This window comes from Crocodylus porosus, unplaced genomic scaffold, assembly GCF_001723895.1.
Source record: "Crocodylus porosus isolate Cpor-Errol unplaced genomic scaffold, CroPor_comp1, whole genome shotgun sequence".
NCBI classification, from domain to species: Eukaryota; Metazoa; Chordata; order Crocodylia; family Crocodylidae; genus Crocodylus; species Crocodylus porosus.
In genome coordinates this window covers 3355041-3379778 of record NW_017728921.1, presented here as the reverse complement: position 1 = coordinate 3379778, position 24738 = coordinate 3355041, and the positions used below count along the sequence as shown (strand labels likewise).

Below are 24738 nucleotides of genomic sequence, written 5' to 3'. Positions count from 1 at the left end.
CCGGGGCAGGCAACCCCGTCCACGCGAGCCCTGTCCCGTGCCGAGTGGGGGAAGCAGGGCCAGCCTCTGAACAGCACCAAGCCGAGCTGCGTTAGCGTCTTGGGAGGCCTGACCAGAAGCAGCTCCTAATTCATGGAAGAGGGGGAGCCTGGCAGGGGCTGCGGGAGCAGAGCGCTGCATGAGTCACATTGGGGCCCTGGGAGGACATGCTGCTGGGGATTTCAATTGCAGGAAAAGCTGGCGCTAGCTGAAGCCCGCAGGCTGGCCAGGCCTGCTGGTGCTTCCTCCCCAGCCTGTGGCCCTACTCGAGCAGGATGGATGCCTCTGTAAGGTAGTGACAGCCTGGCCCCTGGCTTCCCAGGCTGTGGGAACAGGGCCAGACTGCCTCTGTGCTGGGAAACCAGGAGCCTCTGCCCCGAGCGACTGGTGGGGACATGGAGGCCCGGGACGGGGCGTGTGAACCGAGAGCTGGCGCCCCAAAGCCCTCGTGCCGTGGCCTGGGCAAGCCCACAACTCTCCCTGGGCCCGTGCTGCACTGCAGAGCGCGTGGCACTGGGCCAAGGCTGGGATCCCTGGGCCAGGGTGGGCACGTGGTTAGCAGCGGGCGTACTTTGCCCCGGCGGCTCCTTACCCTCGGCTCAGGCAGTCTTTGATTTCTGCTGTCCAGGAAATCAGCTGCTGCTCGTCCCCAGCCTCAAAGATCACGTCCGTGGCATTGCTCACCTGGGCAGGGAAGAAGGGGAGAGGTTGATGGCCACCACGGCAGCCGCCCTGCCCAGCCAGCACCGCCAGGGCCCGCTGCGGAGGAGGGGGTTTCCGTGGGGCTTCTGAGAACCGGCCACAGTCTCGCTTCCCTCGGCCCCAGGGAGTTCCCTCTCCGCTCTTCCCTCTGCCTCGCAGCTTCCTCTTCCCTCCTCGCTGGGGCCTCACGTGCCTCCGCCGCGGTCTAGGGAACGGCTGCGAGGGGGGCAGAGGCAGGAAGGAGGCTGCTGCGAAGGGCGAGGAGATCCGGCCGCAGACTTCCCAGGGGAACTCGCTCTCCTCTCTCCCCCTGCCCCTCGCCAGGGCTGCAGGGCTGGGATGTGACGCAGGCGCCGGTTCTCCCCTGGACGCTTGGGGCAGCGAGCAGCCTGCGTGTCTTGGCGCGGCCGCCGGAGGCAGCTGCTCCCAACCTCCGCTGGCCCACAGAGACCAGGCAGGTGGTCTCGTGCTGCCAGCTGCCGGGGCACGAGGCCACGAATGCAAGGCCCTGGAGGGAGACGGCCGTCCCGGGCAGCGCATCAGGGGAAATGAAGCCAAGGGGCTGGGGCATTCACCTAACCGTCCCACCCACATGCAGGCCGGGGTCTCGCGCTGGCTCCCTGCAGGGTGGGCTTAGGTCTCCAGGACTCTTGTCCCCTGCCTGAGACTGTGCCCCCGGCTCCGTCACGCGCCAGAGCCACGGCACCGAGAGGGCTGCACCCAGGTGGAAAGGCCGAGCCCAAACCGGAGCTGCTCCTCGCTGGGGGGAGAAGAGGAAGTGAAATTTGGCGCAAGAGCCTCCGTGCATGTGCTGCGATGGGCGCTGGGGGGCCGTGATGAAGCCTGGCGCCAGCGGGGTGGCTGGGGCGTGCTGCCTCCTGGCCGCTGGGACAAAGGGAGGACAAGGGGCTGGGCCGCGAGCGACCCGCTCAGCACCTAGGCAGCTTGTGCTGAACAGCCGGGCAAAGGGCAGGGCCTGGGCCAGGCAAGCTGAGGCACCGGGGGAGGCAGCAGCCTCTTGCCCCCAGCCCTTCGCCCATGGCCTAGGAGGGATGGCAAGTCCTACCTTAAGGACAAAGGTGTTGAAGTTGTCGGGCATCTCCAGCCGGGTGCACCGGCGGACCTCCTGGATGGCAGAACAGCTCGCGTGCAGCTTTGGTCTGGAGCTCTGGAGGGGGAAGCAGAGGGGCAAAGAGCACACATTAGCAGAAAAAGCTAAGACCGAGCTTCGGGCTTGGAGCTGTGAACCCCCTGCGCCCGCCCAGCCGGGCTCCCAGCTCCGGGCTCTGGCGTGAGCGGATGCTGCCAACGAACCCCTTGGTGCCCTGACAGCTGCTCAGCGCCTGGGCCGGCACCACAGCACTGTTTCCCCGCTCCCTGGACAGAGGGAAGGCTCCCCCAGACCGGCATCTCCACTCCGACAGGGTGAGGTGTGAGCGGAGCTCAGACGACAGCTCCCGGGACCTTCTCCTCGGCCTCCTGAAGGAGCCAGATATGCCCTGGCAGGAGCGGTGGGCATGCAGAGATGAGTGGAGGAGATGGCCATCCTGGCTGTGCTCCCTGCCTCCGTTTAACTCGGGACACGTGCTGGGGACGTGGATCAGGTACCCCCACGCCTCTCCTGTCGAGAGACGTTTGCTCTGCACAGGGGTCTCCGGGGGCTGAGGCTATTCACGTGGGCTACACTGCCAGCTCTGGCAAGCAAACACATGGGCTAGGGCTGAAGTGGACTGTGGACCACGAGGGGCACCCACGGCCCAGGCCTCGGTCTACCCCGGACCAAACGAAAAGGCTGCCAGGAGACGAAGCTGCAGTACACAAGAAGCAGGGAGCTGCCGTGCGGCCGAGGAGGCCCCTGCGGCGCGAGGGCGTGCAGGATAAGACTGACTGCGGCGCCGGCTCCACAACGCAGGGTGCCGTGAGCGCGCCGGGCAGGCCTCAAAGAAACGCGTGGCAGGCACAGGAGGCCGTGGCTACCCTGGGTGCCAGGCTCCAAGCTGGAGTAAGAGAAAGCCAGAGAGACCCAGAAGGATGCTTCCGCAACTTCCAGAGGCTCTTAGCGAAGAGCCACTAATGACTAGCGGGGCACCGGCATCCTCGCCTTTCCTGGTGGCAGCTGAGCTGAACTCCGGCGCTGCCGTGGCCTGAGACCGCCCGCTCCGGTCCCAGCTGTCCCGTGTCAGGGCTTGGCCTGGAGAAGACGGACTGGAGGGCAAGGTAGATCCCACGCCCTTGGCTCAGCTCTCTGAACCCAACCTGGGGATTTCCAAGGGCTGCTGAGCACAAAGGAAGAGGCCGGGCGCAGAGAACGCACCGCTGGCATGGGCGGCTGAACGGGGATGCATCCGTCCTGGGCCTTCCTGGGGGACTCCAGCCCCCAGCGCGGCTGGAGCCAGCGTGAGGCCGCGAAGCGCTCTGCTCCCTGCGTGCACGCAACCCCGGCCCTGCAGCCGCGGGAAATGACGGGCCCTCCTCCTGCCTGGCTCTGACTCATCCCCAAACCAAGAGGGTTTGGAGAGACGCACAGCGCAAGCAGGGATGGGCCCTGAGCCAAGGCAACACGCTGCAGGGGCCGCTGCGCAGTGGCTGGGCACACACCAGCCAGGGCTGAGACGCTTGCAGCAGCTCCCTGGCCCAGCCTGGGGTGCCCCAGCCAGCTGCTCCCCCCCACCTGGGCAGACATCTAGCTTTCCAGAGACCAGCCTGGCCAAATCCTGCGCCCAGCGCACCGGTCCAACACCAGAGGAACGCTCCTCAAGCCGACGGAGCTGCTCTAGCCGGGCTCTGGAGGCTGGATCCAGCCCATCACACGTCCAGATCCAGTTAAGAAGTAAACTGGCATCAATTCAAAGCAGAAGGCAGGGTAAATTCACACCTTGTAGACCAACCAAAGCATGTATATATGTCACACAGGCACACACAAGCTCCCAAGAGCATCTCTGAGTTGCACCAACAAGGGGAGGCAGGAAACCCCCTCTCGAGCTAGGAGGGAGATGGGCATTTTACATGGGCTTCAAAACACGCAGGGCAGCAAGGAAGGGCTCTCTCCTTCACGGGGCTCTGTGCCGAGGCCAAGAGGGAGGTATACTCTGAGTCCCCAGGAGACGGTAGGACCTGGCAGGGATTCCCTCGGCTCCAAGCTGGGCTGGCACGAAGCCCAGAGCGGGGCAACCCTTTCCACGTGCTGCGGGGTTTTGCGATGAAACCTGCCCCAGCCCGGCTGCGTGAGCTACTCCAAGCAGGGCAGCCAGGGCGATGCCAGCTGGGCCAGAGGGACCGGAGCGCTAAACCCCCGGCAACAACTTTGCAGGCAATTAAACAGAATGATAACGACCTCCCTTCCCCCACTGGGGTGCAGTTGCTCCTGCTGGGACCATAGAGGCGAAAGGACCGAACAGGTCTGGGACAGCTTGGAGAGGAGCAGGGGCTTCATGGCGCTCGGGGGTCATGATGACCCTGTCTGCGAGCACATCTGCTGAGAGCCGCTTCCAAAGCCAGGCTGGTGCTCAGCACCGCTGCTGCTCCTTCCCGCTGGTCTGAAACACACCAGCAGCGTTCCCCTTCCGGGGCTTGGGGAGCTGCACAAGGCGGTGAGGACAGGACTGGAACCAGCCTGGCCGTGCCTGAAGAGGTGCAAAAAATCACATGGTCCAGCTCAACCCAGAGCTCATAAATCAAATGGCTGCAGCCAGCCGAAGGCCTGCGAATCCCCGTGACCCCCCGATTCTTGCCCTAGGCAGACATGGAGCTGGGCTGACGTCTTCTGCCCGGGATGCTGCTACACTCGAGGGAAATCCTGACTGCAGGGAACGGGCAGGAAAAGCAGGCTTAACCCAAGCCCAAAAGATGCTGCTGCAAACACCCTGGGGACTCAACCCAGAGCCGCCCTCATCACGTAACAGGGCCCAGCTTCCAGCACCGGCTCTTCCCTATTAGCAAGAACTGAGCCGGGAGCGCGTAGGACCAGCCCGGCGAGAGCCCAGGACACCCTTCGGCAGGATCCTGCTGGCCCAACCTGCTCTTGGCCTTTCTACCAAGACAGCTGCTCTGCAGCACAGGGCTGCGTCTTCCCGAGTTAGCAATTGGGGTCTCGTTCGCGGTAGTATGCCAAGGGCCTGGTGAACCTGCCTGGGGAAATGAGCCCCCACACAGCCACAGCCATCGCACCTCCAGCCCACGGCGGCCAGAGCAAAGCCTCCAGCTCCCTCGGTCCCTGCCCAACACAGGCTGCGCACATTGAAGGGTGCCTCTATGCTCCCCCAGACCTTGGCTCTAGCCTTTGAATCCCTCCTTTCAGTCAGCCGCGGCGGGCAAGCACAAAGGGAAGGAAGAGAGCAGAGGATGCGGCAGCTGATAAATCAATGAGTGTTGTGTTGCCGGACGAGATACAGGCAAGGACCCAACCCCCACAGATCCTGCTCCTGCGGCAGAGAACCAAACAACCCTGACATCAGCCAGGGCATCGCAGACGCCGGGCACACACTGACATGGCGGCAGCTGATAGGGGATGCCAGCTTCTCCCCCGAGGCCCTGGCTGTTGGCCCCTCTGCCCCTATCAGTCAGGAGAGAGGAGTGGCTGCCCTGAGCATGACTGTTGCAAACCACAGCTGCTCTGTCTTCTAATCTCCAGTGGGGAGTCCTACCCCACGGCCCTGGTCCCCATCTTTTCTCCTTCTGATGCAAGCTGCATGGCATAGCTGCCAGCTGTTAAACAGCTGCCATGCTCAGCGCCAGAGGCAGCTGCCTTCCAGCAACAGGGCAGAGGGCAGGGTGCTTTGGGGTCTTTCTGGATGGATCAGAAGGCTGGAGCATCTGGGGCTCAGCCTGGTGTTCACTGCGCTTGTACACATCCCGGCACACGGCTTGGGGCTTTTGGGCTATCCGATGCATCCAATCTGGGCACACACAGCTGTGTCACGCTCGGCTAGCCCTGCTGGAAGGGGCTTCTTCAGGCTGCTCTTTGTGGACTTCCACTGAACGACATCCGCCCCACATGGCCAGCCCACCAGGAAGCCACGGGGTGCTGCCCTGCGACACGCAGGAGAGTCAGGAGCAACCTGCCCTCTTTCCAGGCTTGCTCACAGTACCCGAAGCAAACCTGGCAGCTGCTAGTACCACTGCTGCTGCCCTCAGCTCAGAGTGGCGATGGGCAGTGGTGGGTGCCAGCAGGGAAGGCGAGGAGCTTTGATGCCCACCAGTGCTTTGCTGGTCCTCCAGCTTGCTCTGTCTCCATCGCTACCCCTGTAGAGCACCACTCGGTGCCTGCTGTCTCCCCGCCTGCAGCAGTGCAGCAGGACACGAGGGAGCAGGGCTGAGAGCTCCCGCCAACCCCTGCTCTTGAGAGCTTACGTGGAGATGGTGGGCTGAGTGCCCCTGAGCCCCTCTAAGAAAGCAAGGCTTTCTCCTATTCACGTCCCACACACACAGTAGGCAGACAGGCTGCTGCTCTGCATGGACCGGACTCAGTCCCACTCGAGTGTGAGACATCGGCCTTGTACTGCCACCAACTGAGAAAGTCGCTCTTGGCTTGGGTGGTCGGAGCCTGTGGTTCTGCAGCAGGCAGCTCTGCCCCGTCTCCCTGCTCTGCCCCTCTCAGTGCAGGGTTGTATCCTGACAATTGAGCTCCCCGGCTCAATAGTGACTGATGCCCCTTTCCTCCAAGAACACATCCAATCCCTTGGTGATTTGAACTTTCTCCCACTCAAATTAGAGCCAGGCTCTTCCCAGAGGTCGACTCGGCTCCAAACCTCGTGTGAGCGATGCTGGCTCTCAGGGCTGGAGCAAGAGTCTGGCTGTGCCTGGTGCATTTCCTAAAGCCCCTGCTCCTGGAGTCAAGTGATTAATGAAAGCAAGAGAGCCTCAGGAAGAGAGGAGGAGGAGTCTGAAGCCTCCTTGGGAATATGAGCCAAGCGCAGCCAACAGGCGGAGGAATTAGGACAGAGAAATGACCCTGCAGTTATAAGGCACTCCGATGCTTTGGGCTTCGTTCATGTGGGAAGTCGGCCCACTGCTGTCACCCCTGCACTGTCTACCTAAGCCGAGGTGGGACAGCATGGGGACTCAGGGCTTCACGGGTTTCCAAGGGCGGCGGCTGCAGCAGTTGCAGGGCAGGCATATAGAGTGGCCCTTGGACGCTGCAGGCTCCTGCCACTGCCTTGGCACCAGCCCTCGTGCCAAGGGCAGCTCAGCCAAAGCCTCCCTTGTGGGAAGGCAGATCTCCAGGAAGAGCTCTCCGGGGAGCTGGAGCCCTTTCCCCCTGACCCCCGTGATGGCCCTTTGCGGTCTGTAGCGCACGCACCCGCCCAGCACAAGGAGGAGGCAGAGAGGGGCTGAGGGCAAGCAACGTGCCTGTGCTAGGGCAGGGAAGCGAGGCAGGCCAGCGCCCTCACCGCTAGGCCATGCTTCCCCTGAAGGAACCCAGGCTCAGCGCACCGAGCGCGAACGCCGGTGGCGCTGCCCCCACAGCCCATGGGGCTAGCGCTCGGGGCTGCACAACATCCCAGGCCCTCAACCCCCGCCCCACAGCTGCCAGCCGGCTGCTTCCCTCCCAGCTGAGCATCCCAAGCCGGGGCTGAGCCAAGGCAGCTTCCTGTGGGCTCTCTTTGCTGCCGCCTCCCACGGAGAGAAAGGGGGGAGGTCTCGTATGAAAGATCCTCTTCCCTTCTGCACAGCAGGACTCTTGTTTCTGGGAGGAGGAGGAGGAGGAGGAGGAATTTTGCATGAAGGGCGGGAGCAGCTGCCAAGTTAACCGTTTTCAGCCGGACCCATCCCTGTCTGACGCCTGGGTATCACACGGCCGTACCGTGCCAGAGCACCCTGCCTGGCTCTCCTTCGGCCAGGAGCACCTGTGCCCCTTTAAGGCAGCCCGGCACAGAGATGCTGTCCCTGCTCCATTGCTGCTGGCCTCCCACGCTCACTCCCGCGTGGGCTCCTTTCTCAGAAGTGCCTGGGCGGAGGCACGAGAGGAACGCGGGTGCTGGGCCCAGACAGGCGCGGGGGGAGGCACCGCGACACCCTCGGCAGCAGAGCTGGCCCAGCCTGCGCTGCGTGAGCCCAGAGGCGCAGGCGTGGAAGGAGCACCTGCCGCCCGAGGGTGCACGCCAGTCTGCACCCACGCCGGCTGCTCTGGTGCGGGGAGAAGTTCAGGGAAGGACGGGCATGGCTCCAGCTCGTCCCAGACAGACCACGGCTCAAGCCCAAGCCAGGCCCTCTTCACATGCTCCCCAGCCAAGCGGCACGGAGAAACCGGCCCTCTCTCCCTCCCCAGACCCCTCGGAGCTGCTCTGAACGCATCCTTTTGTTCACCAACGAGCCACCCGGCCCCTTCCTGCCGTCCAGCTCAAGCAGGATTCGCTGGGCTGGAGTCCCGCGTGGGGAGACAACTCCGTCGCTTCCAGGAACGCCGCTTCCGGCGCTTGCAAACAGCTCTTCGGGGCCCAATCTGGTTTGAATTACAGCCCAGAGCCGCGCCGGTGAGAAAGGGAGGCCTATCCAAGAGGGGGAGGGAGGCAGGAAGCTGCTCGGTGCCTGCAGGGTGACCCATGCTTCTAGGCCGGGGAAAGGCACCGAGCGGGTGCCCAGGGCCCATCCGGGCAGGGGCTGCGGAGGCAGGTGCAAGGAGCTGCGATCCCAGCTTGCACGCAGCCGCCCCTGTCCCAGCTCATGTTACTAGGGCAGGCTCCTGGTAGGAGGGAGACGGGCGGGACAGGCATGACTCCTGACCCAGGCCAGCACCAGGCAGGGTCCTCTGGTTCAGGGCTGGCTGGTTATTTAACGGGCTAAGGAGCGGTGCCGCGACCCCGCAGGGCCCCTCTTGGTCCCTGACCCAGGCTCTGGCAGTGGAGATAGTTTCGCTCTGACGAGCCAGGACAAAAAACTGCTGAGCAAACACTTCCACCCCGCTAAGAACTGGCTGCTGGCAGCTTTCGGTTCCTCTGTCACCGCGCAGGCGGGAGGCAGGGCTCGGGCACTGCCAGATAACGAGCCGCTAGCTAACGAATGCTCCCGGTGCGGGCCGAGGCGTGCGGGATGGGTCACTGCGGGTTGTGATGGTCCTGCCTCCGGCCCTGGTGGCGGGTGCCCACCCGGGAGCCACCGTCACGCTCCGGCTCCGGGGCCCGGCAGCCGTAAGGCAGAGGTGGCTGGCGCGGGATGAGCCCACTAGCCAGGGCTGGGAAGACGAGGCATCAGTTCCCCATGGGACAAGTCACTCAGCCCCACAACTTCAGTTCCTGCCCATGCAAGGGGAGCCCTGCCATCATCCTGCCCTGCCAGCCCTCCCCTCAGATACCGCAGCAGGGGCCGGAGCCGCGAAGGGGGCAGCCGGCAGCGCCACAAGACAGGGGCAGAGAGCAAGAGGCGGAGGCTGGTGCACTCAGGCCTGGGCTTTCCAAGCAGGCGCTCAGCCTCTCCGTCTTGCAAGCTGCCAACCCAGCCTTCAGCCTTGCAAAGCCTTTGGGGAGCTGGACTGCTAGCACGGCTCAGCCCCAGTCGTGTCCCTTGCGATTAAAACGGGACAAGTTCGGCCGCTGGAAAGCTTGCAACCAGGGCCGGCTCTCCCCAGGCACAGGCGCGGAAACTCCTGCCCACTTGGACTGAGGACGCCTGGGAAGGGAGGAGCGAATCGAGGCAGGTTGACTCTGACAAACAGGGAGAGCCCGAGCTGTCAAATTCTTCCCCTTGGAGCCGAGCAGACAAGCGCCGCCGAGGCTGAGCTCCCACCAGAAACACTAGAAATCCTGGCTGGTGCCTTCTCCCCCGCCCTCCCCCTCGGGTACTCGGTGTACTCTGAGGCCGGAAACGCAACATGAAAGCAGCAGCCCGTCGGCCCCGCTCCGCCGAAAGAAAGTTCTTAGAAGTTCCAAGCGGAACAGATCGTGCCGCGAGCCCGCGCGGCCCCGTCACGTCCACAAATCAGAGTCAGCAAAGGAACATGCGAGCCAGCCGCGCCGGGTGCTGGGGACTTCCTGAGCCTGCCCCGGCCCGGCTGCGGAGCCCAGGCCTGCCCCCTGCCCCGCGGGGTACGGCTGGCGCGATGCCCCACAGTCAGCGGCGGGTCCCCGGGGGCGGGACGGGGTCCAGGACGTTGTTGCACGGTGGGGAGGGCCAGCGCTGCGTCCGCTGGGATCCAAAACCTTCTGCAAAGCGCCAGGCTTTGAAGAGGACGGCACGGCCCCCGGCACTTCGCAGCATCGGGCCCTTCCTCCGGGAAGCGAGAGGGGCTTCCCCCGCCTGGCCTTCAGGGGGTCGCTCCCCACCCCGCCCCGCCAGCCTGCGAGGAGGGTCACGATGGGGCAGGGGGGCAGGCCTCCCGAGGCGGGGGCCGCGAGGCAGCCGGTTTCAGGGCAGACAGGTTGCTGCCAGAAGCAGTCCCGGTTCCTCCTCCGGGCAGCTGGGGAGGGGGCACAGGAAGGAGAAAGACACCCGTGCGCGCTGGGGAAGGAAGCGATGCGGCGCCACGATAGGGAGCTCGAGGCAAGCTCCGGCTTCGCAGAAGGGCCTTCGCATGCCCCGCCCGGCCCGCGTGGCATCTGGCGCATCTGATGGTGCGATACCCGGCCCGGGGCAGGCGGGTGCGTACCCAGAAAGGGAGTTCTCGGTAGTGGAAACTGCACACTCAACCCCACGCATCCCGTGGCGGCGCTGGGGACCGCAAGATCACGCCTTGCAGCAGCCTGGCAGCGTGACTCAGCCCGTGGCAAGGGGCTCACGGGGGCTGTGCCACAGCCTTTGAGGGATGCGCCGGGCGCTGAGCCCCGTAGGCGCTGCCAGGGCACAAGCTGCTGAAGGAGACGTTTCCAGCTGATGCTCCTTAAAAAGCCCGTGCGTGAGGCCAGGTGTCCCCGCCCCGTTGTTTGCCACGTAGACGCCGTCTGCTCGCCCAGCGCACCCGCTGCGCAGCCAGGACCCAGCACGGGCGCATCCTCGGCCTCGCGGGCACAGGGAGGCGCAGAGCCTGCAAACTTCGGCTTAACTCTGCTGTGAGCACGGACTGCAGCCTGAGCGCTGCTGTCCTCCGCGCCCGCTCCTGCAGCGAGTCCTGACGGCCAAGCCAGGGGAGAGCAAGGGAAGTGCCACCTAATTCTGCGCTCTCTCCGACAGACGGAGTCATGCTGACGAGCGCACCTCTCTGCTGCCAGATGGGGAGCGCAAGGAAGCACTCCCCTGGTTTAGCCCCGGGCGGCCAGCCCCGCGGAGCGGGAACCCCTTGTTCTGCGTGGGCACCTGGGAGACCCAGGCAGTACCGGGGCTACTACGTGCAATGGCAATGCGAACAAACAACATAACAATGCCAACATCAGCAGCACAGAGCGAGGCGAGGACAGGCCCTGCGCATCCACTGGAGCAGCGAGGCGAGGGCAGAGAGCAAGGCAGGGCGAAGGAAGGAGCATCGACTCTTAGAAGCTGTTTAAAATTAGTGCTTCTAAAGCAGGTTCCTCCCACTTGTGGTTTGCAAAAATATGATCACCTCGTTTCAGACCTTTGCCTTTGCGGCCAGTTCGATGTACTCTGTTTATAAAAATAAAAATCTTTTGGGGCTTTTAAGAGTTGTTCACTGAACCACGCGGGCGACTTCCCCCCAAGGGACCTTTGTGCAGAGCTGACACACGTGCACACTGCGTGCTGGGCATGGGAGAAGGCAGCCACGGGCATTTCTCCTCCGGGACAAAGCTCTCCAGCACCGCGGAGCAGGGCGGGGGCCGGGGCGGCCTACCTGCCTCCTGCGCAGTGACTGCGAGTCGCTCCGGAGGCAGCGCGTTGCGCAGCGGAGACCTGGGGCAAGGAGCCGGCGCTCGGGTCCTCTTCCCAGCTCGGTCACCTTGGCCAAGGCCATGGCTCTGCCCCGACGCACTGGACAGGATCCTTCCTCGCCTCTGCAAAAAGCATTTGGGGACCTACAAACTTCGGTGCTAAGATTATAAGACAGGCCTTCATGGTGTGGAGAGATGTGGGAACAGGCTTTTACCAAACTGAATAAAGGCACCATAAACACCTGCTCGTTTGAAGAGAGCTAGGCTCTTTACACACAGCGGGGAGGTGGTTTGGCCCATCACAGGTTTCTGTAGCAAGGCTATGGGCCAGGCGGGTATTTATGCACAGGGGAAATCGTTCTGCAGCTGCTGAAATGACACATTCAACCCTCCCCTCCCCGCTGCTACCCAGGGAAAGCTTCAGGAAGCGTCACAGCGAGTCGGCCTCGTCCCAGCACAGGTGCTGCCCCGCAACCAACCCACGCCACGCAACTGCACACGTGGGCACGCAACGCCGCTTTGCCAGAGGGGTCTAAATTTTGCTCCGAGCCCCTGGGACAGAAGCCCCAGGCTCCCGTGAGCGCTCACACAGCTGCTGCTCCATCCAAGGCAGGCGGCGCTTGGTCGTGGGCCTGTTCAACCCACCAACCCCTCCACACAGAGGGCACCGGAGCTGCCGTGTGCATCCAGCCAGTTGGTGAAACATTTTTATACCACTTGGAAGGGGGAAAATAAAAATCTAAATGAATCAACCCGGAGGCTGAGGTGGGCAGGGGCAGGGGGGAAATCGTTATGGAGGAATGGCCCGAATGAAGCAAAAACGAGAGCTCCCAAAACCGATGCATCTCGGCTCTGCGCGCAGCTGGCTCGGGCGCTGCAGAGAGGGGGCAGGGAAACACTCAGGGCGCACGTGAAGCCCCAGCTTTACCAATCACGAGCCCGTCGTGGCGGTACAACGCACCATCCTCCGAGCGCATCTACCACGATTAGAAACCTTCACCAGGACTAACTGGGTGCAGCCGTGCAGGCTCTGCCGTCCCCTCCGCCTATCCCGATGCGCCTCAGTTCCCCTTGGTAATTTGGCAATTTCCCCCTCTCTCCTGCTTTGTTCTGCAAGAGTTGCAAATACCTGCCCAGGAGCCTGGCGTCTTGGCAGCTCGGCTGCCTTGACGTGCCCCAGCCTCAGCTAGCCCTTACAGCAAAATTTCTTAGAAAACCACTTCTGCGCAACGTTGCACTCAAATTAAGAATAGATCTGGGTTTCGCCCCGCACCCAGCACTCAATCAGTGGCTGCAGCAGCAGGAAATCACAGAGTCGGAGACAATATTCCTGCCTAAGCTGCATTTGCAATGCGGGGGGGGCGGCGGGGCGCAGGAATCGGTGCTCCCCGCAGGTGCAGGAGCCGCTCGGCTCTGCCATCCCACCGGGGAAGGGGGCTGCGTGCACCGCACCTGAGCCGGGCACATCCGAAGGAGGGGGGCTGGCAAGGAGGGAGAAGCGGAGCTTTTTTGCCCACACCTACCAAATATAGAAATAGAGAGAGATGAGAGCTCAGACCAAGTGGCAGCTCTGTGGTCGGGCTGGAAACGAGCTCAAGGTCGAGCCAAGGTCACAGCTGTACTCCCGGCTTTTGAAGGCTGAGCTGCTTTAGTGACAGCAGAGAGAATCTGCTGAATTTCCGGCTTGAAAGTCTTCAGTAACAAATACCACCGCAGCCCCTTGGCTGTTTACTTTCCATCCTGCTGGTGTTTACTGCGGACAGGGCGCGTGGAAAGCATCCATCCGCCTCGGAAGAGCAGCGGGGAGGGAGCTCTCCCGCCGCGCCGAGGTCCCCCCTCCTGCCGCGACAAGCGCGTGCACCCAGCGGGCCCTCGCCGAGACGCAGTGCAGACCTGGGAGGGGAACCCAGAAGCGCACCTCTCTGTCCTTGAACGCGAAACCCGATGCACTTGGTTTCATCGAAACCTGTCAGGGCAAAGCAGCATTTGTGGCGGACGCGGTGCCCACGAGGCTCGGACCGTGCTTGGCGCAGTAGCGCTTTCCCCCACACGTGCCACGTGCCCCGCTCTCGGGATGCCTCGGGTGAGCCCTGCGCCCAGCACGGGGCTCCTGGCACGACATCACCCGTTTGCGGATAGGCGCAAGGCTCGAAACGTGCGGAGGACAACCCCGCCACCAGGGAGTACGGCGATGCCCCTGCCTGCGGAGGCCATGTCGGCGCAGGCGTTGCAGGATGAACAAGAGCCGAGCGGCGCGCACAGAGCAGGGTGCACGGACGCGTCCCCCCAGGTCCTTACATGACCACCCTCACTGCAGCACCTGCCTGCGACCACCAGAAAAAGCCAGGCCCTGCGCTTACTTCTATGAACAGCGTCTTTCTCATTCAAAATCTCCCGCAGATGTGTCCTAGCGCAGAGGATCCCCCGATCCCCAGCCCAGAGATGCTGGCAGCTGTTCGTCTGTCCGGCCCCAAAGCTTAGGACGAAAGCCTTGTTGGGAGCCTGTCTGATCGTCTCACCTGCACAGTCCGAGGCAAACCTGCGGCTTCCCTGGGAGCGGGACGGGCTAGCAGGGGCCCACGCAGCCTTGCCCGCAGAGGGCCCGTGCTGCTGCGACCGACCGGCCAGGAGCACGGGCCTGTGTCCGGCCCCCGGGTGGGGGCACACGGAGATCATGGGAAGGCTGAGCGAGGTGCAGCGACCGGGGCCGTTTTGTGGGGCGGTGGCAGAAGGCCGTGCCCCGCCAGGACGGGCGGGGATTTCCCTGCTTCGTGCTCTTTCAGTTCCAGCCTTAGTCATGCTGCCGAGGCAGAGGCAGTGCAACGGATACGAGCCAGATTTGCAGCTGCTTGTAAATCTCAGAGCAGCAGAGGCCTCCAGGCCATTATGCAACAGGAAAGACCTCCCGCATCCTTCAGGTGCCAAGACGCTGCTGGCCATCATGGCCCGAGAGGCACCGGGCAGATAGGGAGGGACGGGGCTCCCCAGGCAGAGCTGGATGGTGGACACCGAAAAGCGCTCGAGAGACGATTCTGCTCATCCAGAACCAAGCCCTGCACGCCGCGCTCAAGGGACTTGGGGATCCCAGTCTCCTTTGAGCTTGAATGGGATCTGTGCTCCTACATCACTTGGGTGCTGCAACCCCCCCGTGCCACCAACTCCCCTCTGCCCTTGCAGCCCAGGCCGATGGCGGCAGGTCCATGTGACCAGGGCTGGCTGCACCGGAGGAAAGGAGTAAGCGGTGCCCCCTCTTGCCTTGTTCATGACTCAGGAGACGTGGCTGGGAGAGGCCCCCCGAGCGGGGCAGCGTAGCAGGGCAAGCCGGGACACCCCTGACGGGGAGGAAGGCCTGGATGGAGCGAGAGGGGAATCGGCTGGGCGGCGTCTGGCTGCTCTGTCGATCGGAGAGGCCTGCGCCGGTCTGGACAGGCTCTACAGCCGTCCCTCAGCCAGGAGGAGTATGGCCACAGGCTGCCGCAGGCAGGGAGCCCAGCTGGCACTACCCTGCCACCCAACCCCACTCTTCTGCATGGGCTTTGGCAGGAGCCCAGGAGGTTTTTGGGGGGCAAGGAGTTTGGCTAGACACCCCAGGGCCTGTCACCCGCAGCGTGAGGACAGCCCTGAATCCCGCTCTGAGCCGCCCAAGTGCACAAACCCCCGTTTCCAAAGGCCCGGCAGCCAGCCCCCTTCCCTCCCTGCTTTCCCTCTCTCTTCCACCCCCTTCTCTCCAGCTCCTTCCCTTGGCTTCCTTCCCCACAGCCCTCTGCTTTTGCTCCTGTAAACCATCCCCAGCTGTCCCAGAGCTAGCCGGCCAGGCCAAAGGGGATCAGGCTGGGGGTCTGCGGCGACCAGCAGGGAGCCTGGCTTCCCATTCACTGGCAGCTCGGAAGGACGATTTCCTATTCCCCTCTCCACCCCTTCTGTGACCTTCCCTCCTTCTGGCCTCCCTGCTCCTCCTGTCCCTGGGGTTTTTCCCCTCAGGCATTTCCCTCGTTGCAGTCTCCAGGCCAATCCCAGGCTCTGGATGGAAAGTCCCAGTGGGTTTAGCTGGGCAGGCCAAGCTCTCCTGGCTGCATTCACAGCATCCCCCGCACGCTACAGGCACAGACAGAGCCTCGGTGCATGGAGAAAGCCGTGGCAGCCAAGGGAACAGTCAACAGCTCAACAGCCAAATGGGGCAGAGAGCAGGAGCATCCTGTGTCTTGCTGGCATTACTGAGAGGCAGGGAAGCCTGTCTCACAGACACCTGCTTGACTCGCTCCATTCGTGGCTGCAACCTGGGGCTAAATGACAGGCCAGAGGAACCTGGCAGCATCCACCCATTCAGGACTGCTCAACCGGCCCTGTCCGCAGCACAGGACTGAGCCAGCAAGTATTTGAGGGAGATGGGGGCCCTCGCTTGGCCTGTTGTACAAGCCTGGCCCCTGCAGCACTGAAATCCACCCAGTTTTTTCCACAGGCTCAATACAGAAACTACCTGGCGCATGTTGCATTATACGTAGGCTGGCGCTGTCCCTTCTGGCTGTTCAGTCCTTCCCTATAGGACAGGTCAGTAATTTCCTTAAGCCAAGCCGTGTTCTGTGGCGCTGTCTCTCATCCGATCTGCTCTAAGCGCCCCAATTGCCACCACCCATGGGGAAAGCTGCACCCTGCTGTGGACCTAGCATGGTATACCTGGGAGGAAGAGGCAATCCTCCTGAACTCCCACCTGCCCCCCAAGCTGCTTTGCAGCACGGGAGGCCAGGCCGTGCACTAAGGAAGCTGTGAGGAAGCAATGGCTTTGGTGTGTAAAGGCTCAAATGATATTTTTGGCTCTATGGAAAAGCTTCTGTCTACTCAGGAGCTGGCTGCCATGTGCTGGCACGGTGGAGACTGGCCTTCCCCCCCCCCCCCCATGTGCTGAGCAACAAACCTGTTACATCAACCCCAGCTAATTCTTCAAACCCTGCTCTTATGCAGTGCCCCTGTGACCTATATGTGGTTCACATCACTCAGCGACCTGTTGGTCTCCAGCAGGGAAGGTGAGGCAGGACTCCCGCGTCCTCTGCCCAGCTGTCTCTACAGGGGACAGCGGGGAAAGTTATGGGAGGTCAGGGACAGGCGTGAGTGAAGCCTGGCAGAGCTCTCTACAGCTGTCTGTCCTCTGTAGAGGATTATGCTGCAGTGAACCAAGGTCACAAGGGAGCAGCTACAGAGAGGTTCAGTGCACCTGAATCTACATGTGCCGACCTCAGGCCATGGGTTGATGGGCCTCCACTTCCCCAGGTGTCTTTGTGGAGATGTGCCTTGACTCCGAGCAGAGCCCCAGGCACACCAAAAGCTCCTTTCACCTGTGTATAAAATGCTAGCCAGCATCCTCCATTGCACATGGACAGAGGGAAGAACAACCAGGCTCCCACCAAGGCCCGACAGAAACAAAGCCACCTCACCGAAAACCTCCGAATGCCTGGTTCTCCCCAGCACGGCCAGGCTTTCCTGGTTATTAACACCTAGCATTATGCACCGCCGAAATGCCGGATTGAGAGCAAAGACCCACACAAAGGTTCATCTGTTCAGACAGAGGCCGGATGGGCAGCGAGAAGTGAATATATTCTAAAAATAAAACCAAAACACCCCAGACCACATCAACCAACGGAGCCTGGATTTCTTCTCAGCTAAAACGTGGTGCTCTGGAAGGCGACGGGCTGCTGCTGAATGTTAAAATTGTACCGATGAGAATCTTCTTCGGGGCACAGCGAGAAGCTCCTCTGCATTACTCAAATGTGACTAACCCTCTTTGTCCATTGATAAAAACGTCAATAAATAAGGCAGAGGCTGGCCTGCTCTGTAGGCAGGGTATGAATGAGTACATATTCACTACTGAAAGCCTTGAAAACCACATGCACTTTCATTTCGATCGAGGCTGAATGTCAGCCATTCAGCTGGTTAGCTTTAGACTGGAGTCTTGTGCTGTGATTCTTCTCAGTTCTTTCAAAATGAAAGAGTTCAGAGAGAAGAGTTAACCTCAAGAGCGAGTGATACAATCCCAGGGGGGCGTCGTGGCCTGTGGGCCTGGGGAAAGGCAGCAGGAACACTAGCAAGGTTGGACGGGGGGGAAGCCGGAGGTAGATGGCACCTCCGTGCAAACTATTTTGCAATGATACCATCCAGCTGGTGTAAACCCACCGGACCTCCGGGCACTTTGCAAACTCACCTCCGGGGACTTGCTTCCCCCATTGCTGGGTAAAAGGCAGCAAGACCCTGATTACGTCTCTGTCCAGCATCGCTGCGGACCCCAGCAGACGCAAGAGCAGGTGCAATGTGAGTGGTTGCCCCAGCACACGAGCAGGGGGAAGGACAGTGCCTCCAGCTGACCCTGCGGGGCCGGAGGGGCACGCGGACGCCGCACTCTTGCAACACTTGCACAAGAAAGCCTCGTGGATCCCATCAGCAAGGCCCACTCCAGAGCGGTGGCGGCCCCCCCGTTCCCCCATTACGGTGCTGGGCATCCTGATGTGGGACTGTCTCCTCAGAGAAGGTGCCTCACGGGAACCACTGAGGCTCCATGCTGCCTTAGCTCTCACGCGTGCACTTGCACACATGCACGCGCCGCTTGGCTAGCCCAACTCTCACCACAAAAAGTATAAACAGTTACAACCCCCCAGAACCTGAAGACCTTTCCATTTCCTGTCCCATGCACTTAACACACCAACCCTTGCAGGGTCAGTAACTTGGCAGCCAGCCCCGCTGGCAAGGGCTACGCCATTACTCCAAACACCTCAGCCCTGGACTCGGAGGCAACTCTCCATCAGCTGTGGGCTGCGCGCAGTATGCTGCCCAGCTGGGGATGTGGGGGCTGCTAATACGCAGGCCAGTTCAACGCACTGGGTGCTAGGATCCAGCCTTCCTGGAAGCTGTGTCCTTCTGCAATTGCTCTCCATCTGGATAACAGGCAGCAGCCAATTAAGCACTCAAGTGGTAGAGCAAATATTTAGTTTTGCCAGTGGCTGCACTGACTGTTTCTGCAGACCTTGAAGCGAATCTGGGCTTTGGCAACTGGGCTTTTAAGCGCAGGCACCAGGGCGTGAACCTGCCACTCACCCATGTGCTGCAGGGAACGCCCAGGGTTGAGGTTACAGACTCGCTGAACCAACGCTGCCCAGGCACGTGCCGTTCACCTTTCTTGCAGGCACACTTTGTGCCGGTCTTTCATGGGCGTCCACATGCCCTTTTCTCCCGGGACCGTGGGTGGCTGGTTCTGCGGTACCTGGATCTCTGCTCGCCCACCACCCCACGTGCTGCAGGCCGTTCAGCCCCTGGTCCGAACCCAGAACGATGCACGCCGAGACCGAGCGCAGAAGAGCTATCACAAACAGCGTCCCATGCAAACCAGCACGAGCGTCTGGGAACAGAGAAACAGGCAGAAGGGAGAGACAAAAAGTCCACCCAGGCCAATGACAACCTCTCTCAGGCTTTCTACCAACACCCTGAATATAAAGAAAACTTATCTCCCCTCTAGAGATCCCTTCATATCTACTGCACGCCTGCTGTGTTTGAACAAGGCGTTATCGCTCTCAAAAGTCTTTGTGAAACAAGGGCATTCGGCAACAGCCCTGACGCACCAGCTTCCCTTTCTCGTTCCCATCACTTATCAGCCACTTCGCATAATATTTTTATAATGTCTCTCTCCCTTTCTTGAGAGGAGGGGGAGGGGAAGGCGAAGAAATGAGAGGCCTTTTAACCTACGCTGCCCACGTCGGCAGAACCGTTCATGTTCTGGATGCCGGCACCGTACCGGGGCTATGCACAGAAGATTTTGCTCAAGGATTTTTATTTTAAGAGTGTTTTCCCTCGTGGGTGGCCTTAATAGCTTCCTGGCATCAACAAAGAGCGCAGAAGGCAAATGCGACATCCGTGTGCAACTGCGGCAGCTTGATCCAGCCCGTTTATGTACAGAGATCCCAGCGATTTGGGTGAGAAAGAGGCCTGGACGGGCGGAGGGAAGCAGGGCTGGGTACCCAGGAGGGCTTCTCCAGCCCAGGCTGCACGAGTTACATCAAAACACCCTTCCCACGGTGCAAACCAGGAGGTTTAGACCCGGGGTCCCCAAATGTCACGAACCGAAGCGATCGGGGAGGCGTCGCACCTTGTCTTGTCACATCTGTCTTTCGCCCCTGGCTGTCATGCGGCCGTGTCAGGAGCGACTCGGAGCCGCAGCCGAATGCGGCGCGTCGCAAGGCCACGCGGAGGGCTGAGACAGGAAACGAAGAATGCACCTCGCCGAAACCACAGGAGGAATTCAGGTTGACAGGATGTCGGTACCCGCGCTGGAGCCCAGACAGGCTGCCAACCTGCCACGGGCAACCTGCCCTGGCACAGGGAGAAGCACGAGAGGAGCAGGGACCTGACAAGCTCCGGTCACGACGGCCGTGCGAGAGGCAGGGCTCCTGACGCCACGTGCCCCGCTGCGCCAGATGTGGCCGTGGCACGGGCCTGCCGCGCTGGCAGAGCGGCAACCGGCATTCAGAGAGAAAACTGTTGAACCAACAAGACGGCCGAGGGCAGCTGGCAGCCGCAGGGCGGCCGGCAGGACACGGGAGACCCCTCCGGAAACATGGGGAGGTTTTCTCATTCCCACACGGGGCATGTTTTGTGGGCGAGAGGGCTTGCGGGCGGGAATGTTCTTGGCACGTACTAATCGAGCCCCATTTCCCTCCGTGCCTCACTGCAAGGGAAGTCAGGACAAAAGAAACGGCGGGGAAGGTGAAGAGATCACGGGTTAATCTGCACGGGTCCCCCAGAGGGGCCGAGCTGGGCGGAATTGGCCCTGCCGGCCAGGCCGGGTGCCAGCGCCCCGCTGGCCAAGACCAGCAGCAAGGGCTGCCCCTGCTACAGACACTGCCCCGCACCTGCCAGGGCAGGAAACAGGGTTGAGAGAGCCCTGGCCAGCTCCGTCCAGGTCCCAGGACGACACCCCCCTGCCTGCCTCTGCCTTGGGGGCGTCGAGCCTGCTCTGGGCACGGAAAACCAGGACTGGGGGGGACTCTCTTACAGGCTGGCAGGAGGCAAGGCTGAGTCTTGGCTCTCTAGGAAGGGCCCAGGACCAAGAGTAAGCCACGAGCCCCTCAATGATTTCTACACGGTTTGGAGCAGAGCCTCGAGGTGCAGAGAGTGGTGCAGCGCTCCGCTCCACCGGAGCTACTCCTCCCAAATCACTTCCCCATATATTCTGCGTCTAGCGAAACAGCAGGAAAACATATGTGCTGACAAGCATGCTGGAGCCGGCCGGGAGCAGGACAACGGGAAGGGTCCAGTCGCCCACACCCGAGGCCAGCTCCTTTCCCAACGCCAGTATTTTTAGCATCTCAAGATGGCCTGCCAGCTGCAGGAGCCCCACACCCTCCCCACCCCAAATGGCCTGCCTGCTTTCCAAATCTGGGGGAGTGAAAAAAATGCTTCTTTTTTTTTTTTTTTCAATCAGGAGCCCTTCCTTCCTTCCCAGAGGTCCCCTGGTACACAGAAAAGGGAAGAGCTGGTTATTTTTTCACCCTGTGTTTCATTAAAAAAAAAGGGGAAGGAACAAAGAAAATGCTGAAGCGGGGGAGAGGCAGCTGAGGATGGCAGAGCGTGGTTCAGCGCCGAGGCCGAGGGGAAAAGCCTATGCACAGCTTCCCTATGGAGCCAGGCAGGCAGCAGGGGGTGAGGTTTGGGCCTGGTGATCTTCCTCTTGGGACACAAAGACCCCAAAAAGCATGACAGAGGCCTGGACACCCCTGCCCTCACTGGCACAAAGCTGGGGCCCTCCAGCCCAGGACAGAGTGACCGCAATAAAAGTGGCAGGCCCGTTTGCTTCCACCCCTGCAGATGACGGACGCCTTTTCATCAAGGGCTGCCGCCCCAGGACATCTGCTTCCTCCGTGCCCAACCGGAGCGCCCTGGACTGAGCAGGTCTGGGCCCAGCCCAAGGCAGCAGGACACACGGGTGCGCCATGCCCCTGGAGGAAAGTCGTCACGCCTGAACTCAGCACCCAAAACGGGCGTCCAGTTTTGAAAGCGCTGACCTGTTTCTCTCACGTCTTACTCAGGAAACGCCGCCTCCTCTGTGCACCAGTGCAGCTCGGAGGGCTTAATCCAGGGAGGCGCCGCATGCCCTCTGCTCTCGCTGACATCAGGACGTGCTCAGCTCTTGCAGGAAGGTGCCCCAAGTTGTCCGTGGGGGAAGTAAAGCCCTGCGAGGGCACGTCGGGTGTGCAAGTCTCCGGCCCACGGCCCGACACCCCACGAGCATCAGCACGGTTCACGGCTCCTTGCTCAGTGCTCCCAGCATCCCGGGAGCAATGGTGCGTCTCGTGGCGTACACCTGCTTTCCTAACGCCACAGCCCCCAGAGCCGAGTGACCCCGACACAGCTCCTGCGTTCACTCCTTCCAAGTGCTGAAAACGGGCAATTTCCTGGCTCCCACAGCCGTGGCAGAGAGCTCTCAGAGGTGTGCGGAGCGTGACTCTGAGTGGTCAAGCCCATAACAGCAAAGAAACAGATGCCAGCACATTGTGTCTCAGGTCCCCGTATCCCCCAGTCCCCTGCGCTAGGTGCTGTACAACCACAGGGCACAAAGATGGCCCCTGATTTACAAAGCTTCATTTTAAGCCAACTTCAGAGCTGACTCTGGGAGGCGTAGGGGGGGCAACCTCTGTGCAGGCTGGCAAGGCTGGCCCCCTGCCCGGGAGGAAGAGGAGCCGGGAGGCCTCTGTTTGTATCCCACCCGGTCTGCGCAGACACTCATAAATATTTACCTCTGAAGCAAGCGCTCTGCCTCGACGCAACCACATCCTGAGCCCGAGAGGAGAAGCACGACGAGGATGACGTCAGCTCCCGGCCTCGCGCTGTCCATCCCGAACCGGTTGGTGCGACGGAGCGACACTTGTCGCCCACCCACGGGGCCCCGTCCCTCCCTCGCGCACAGGCACCAGCACTGGCATCCTGCTCCCAGGCGACTGCACACCACCGATCTCGAGGGGGCTTGAAAAGGCTGCGGGAGAGGAGCTGGCTGCGGACTGTGACACTGCAGTCCTCCGGGCACGGCCCGAGGCCTCCTGGACAGCGCTGCGGGCGCGGGCCGGAGGGCCGACCGGACAGGCGGCCGAGTGCCCAGGTTTGCTCTCTCAACCCGGCTGCTGCTGCCGTCAGCTGTGGTTCTTCTGATGTGGGCTCCTGTCCTCCAGGAACGGAGCCCAAGTGAAACGCACAGCCCATCTCCGAGACGCTCATGCCTCGCTCCCCCAGCAGCCGGTCAGGCAAGACTCGTGCCACCCTGGCAAGAAAGCAGCTACCTTTTGGCTACAGCCTGGCCCTACACCCTACAGCCGTGTGAAAAAAGCAGGGAGAGAAGAGTTACCCCCTTCCCCCCCGGCTGTCGATTGCACCAAAATACCCTGCCGCCACACGCTGCACAGACAGGACCTGCTCGCTTCTGCATCCCACTTGCAAAACCCCCGTCCTTTTGAGGATAATCTCTGTACGCGGACCCCAAAGTGGGAAGACTTTCTGCCCTGCTGGCAACTCACCATTGGCACTGGCAGTAATTGGAAAGCCTCAGAAAATGTTCCCTGCAGCCAGGAGAGGGGGTTTAAAGCAGGGGTCAAACTCATCCCCAGAGCAGCTCCACCCAGCTCAGCAGGAGAAGTCCTCTCGGGTATTTTGGAAGAGGACATTAACAAGCCCCCCAAATCTCCAGCCCTCGTCCTTCCCCTAACTCGTGCCCCAGGCGGCCGGAGCTGGAGGAAGCGACCCGTGAAACATATGCCAGGTGCCAGAGGGGTGCGGCAAGGGGACGTGGCAGCCCCCACGGTGCGGCGGTGCCCGGCTGCAGAGTCCTGCACGGTGACGAGAGCCAAGGGATGCACCTGGGCATCAGGGGAAGCTGATCCATGGTAATAAAACCCCTTGCCCAGCTCTCTGGGTGCATCAGCTGGAGGGGCAAGGAGGCTGCTCAGACTAGGGACCAGCCAGCCTGGGCAGCAAGCTGAGCTGGGCACGGGCAGGACCGCCCCATCCTGAGCCACTGGGACCCAGAGCAGCGCGCGGTGCTCGTGCAGGGGGTGGTGAAGCCGCCTCTACCCCGGCAGGTCGGGGATTTTTTTCCCCGCGCCCTTCCCTGCGCAGGCCAATCACAGACAAGCACACTCCATCCCAGCAACACAGTTTCCAAAATAAGAAACTCCGTCCTTCAGCAATTAGCGCTGGGGCTGCGGTTACGCTGCAAAAAAAAAAAAAAAGAAAAGAAAAAAAAAAAAGTGTTTTTTCCGAGCATGGCCAAGGATGGAAAAAGTTGTGGTTAATAAATGACAAATAACCTTTTGTCGCAGCCCCTTCCCCGGCGCCCGCCCCGAGTGAGAGGGAGGCAGCAAAAAAAAAAAGTCACTGCTGAAATCTCAAAGAGCCCAAACCAGGCAGCCCCGCCGCCTTCGAAGAACAGGGCTGCAACGGATGGGCGACGACAAAGCGGTGCAGGAGACCACAGCCGCGCTCAGCCACGACAGCCTCCGCGGGCGGGTCTCGACGGGGCCTGAGGCACGCAGTCCAGGGCTGGAGGCGCTCCCCGAGCTGCAACGCCGAGCCCCGACGCGCAGCCCGTGGCAAGGGTGCTCACCACCAGCACGTGGGCCAGGGCCAGATAAAGCCCTGTGGTCTGTGCACCCCAGGGCAGATCACGAGGGTCCCTGCTGGCTCCCAGCTCAGCTCCCATGTTTGCCACGGCCCTGCCCCCATGGCTGAAGTACGGGGGAGCCCGAGAAGGTGGCCAGCCCGTCGGTTCCTCTAGAAAAGGCTAGCCAAGCTGTGGCCTGCTTGAGCGGCTGCAGGACATCAGCAGGATCCAAAATAGCCAGCAAGCATGTTCCAGCTCCCTCCCTTCCCCTGGCGATGGGGCACTGGCCTGGCACGGGGGCGGGTAAGCTATCCTCCCAAGCTGGAGCAAGCCCTTATTAGCAGAGCACCACTGCCCCCCTGTCCGCACAGGCAAGGATTGGAGCCGCTGTCCGCACTCCCGGCTTCTGCCGCGCACAACACGCCTCGGTTTCTAGGCTGCGAGTCCAACCCGCGCCCCTGGGACAGGCGGGAAGCGGCCGCCCTCACAGATTCGTAGTTGGTCAGGTCGGAAGGGACCCGAGCAGATTGCTGAGTCTGACCGCCGCCGTGGCAGGAAAGGATGCTGGGGTCAAACGACCCCGGCTAGGTGGTTGCCCAGCCTCCTCTTAAAGCCGCCAGG

The 24738-nt window shown here is 61.8% G+C and overlaps 1 protein-coding gene across 2 annotated transcripts in view; it reads right to left on the bottom strand.

Moving 5' to 3' along the window:
* SH2B3 (SH2B adaptor protein 3) overlaps nucleotides 1-24738 on the bottom strand; it is a 48000-nt gene that overhangs the window by 7829 nt on the left and 15433 nt on the right. For both annotated transcript variants that reach the window (XM_019538791.1, XM_019538790.1), the window contains exons 3-4: nucleotides 1808-1909; nucleotides 632-723 (exon numbers count right to left, since the gene is read on the bottom strand). In XM_019538791.1, the coding sequence (XP_019394336.1) occupies nucleotides 632-723; nucleotides 1808-1909 (194 nt within the window). The remainder of the gene's footprint in view (nucleotides 1-631; nucleotides 724-1807; nucleotides 1910-24738) is intronic.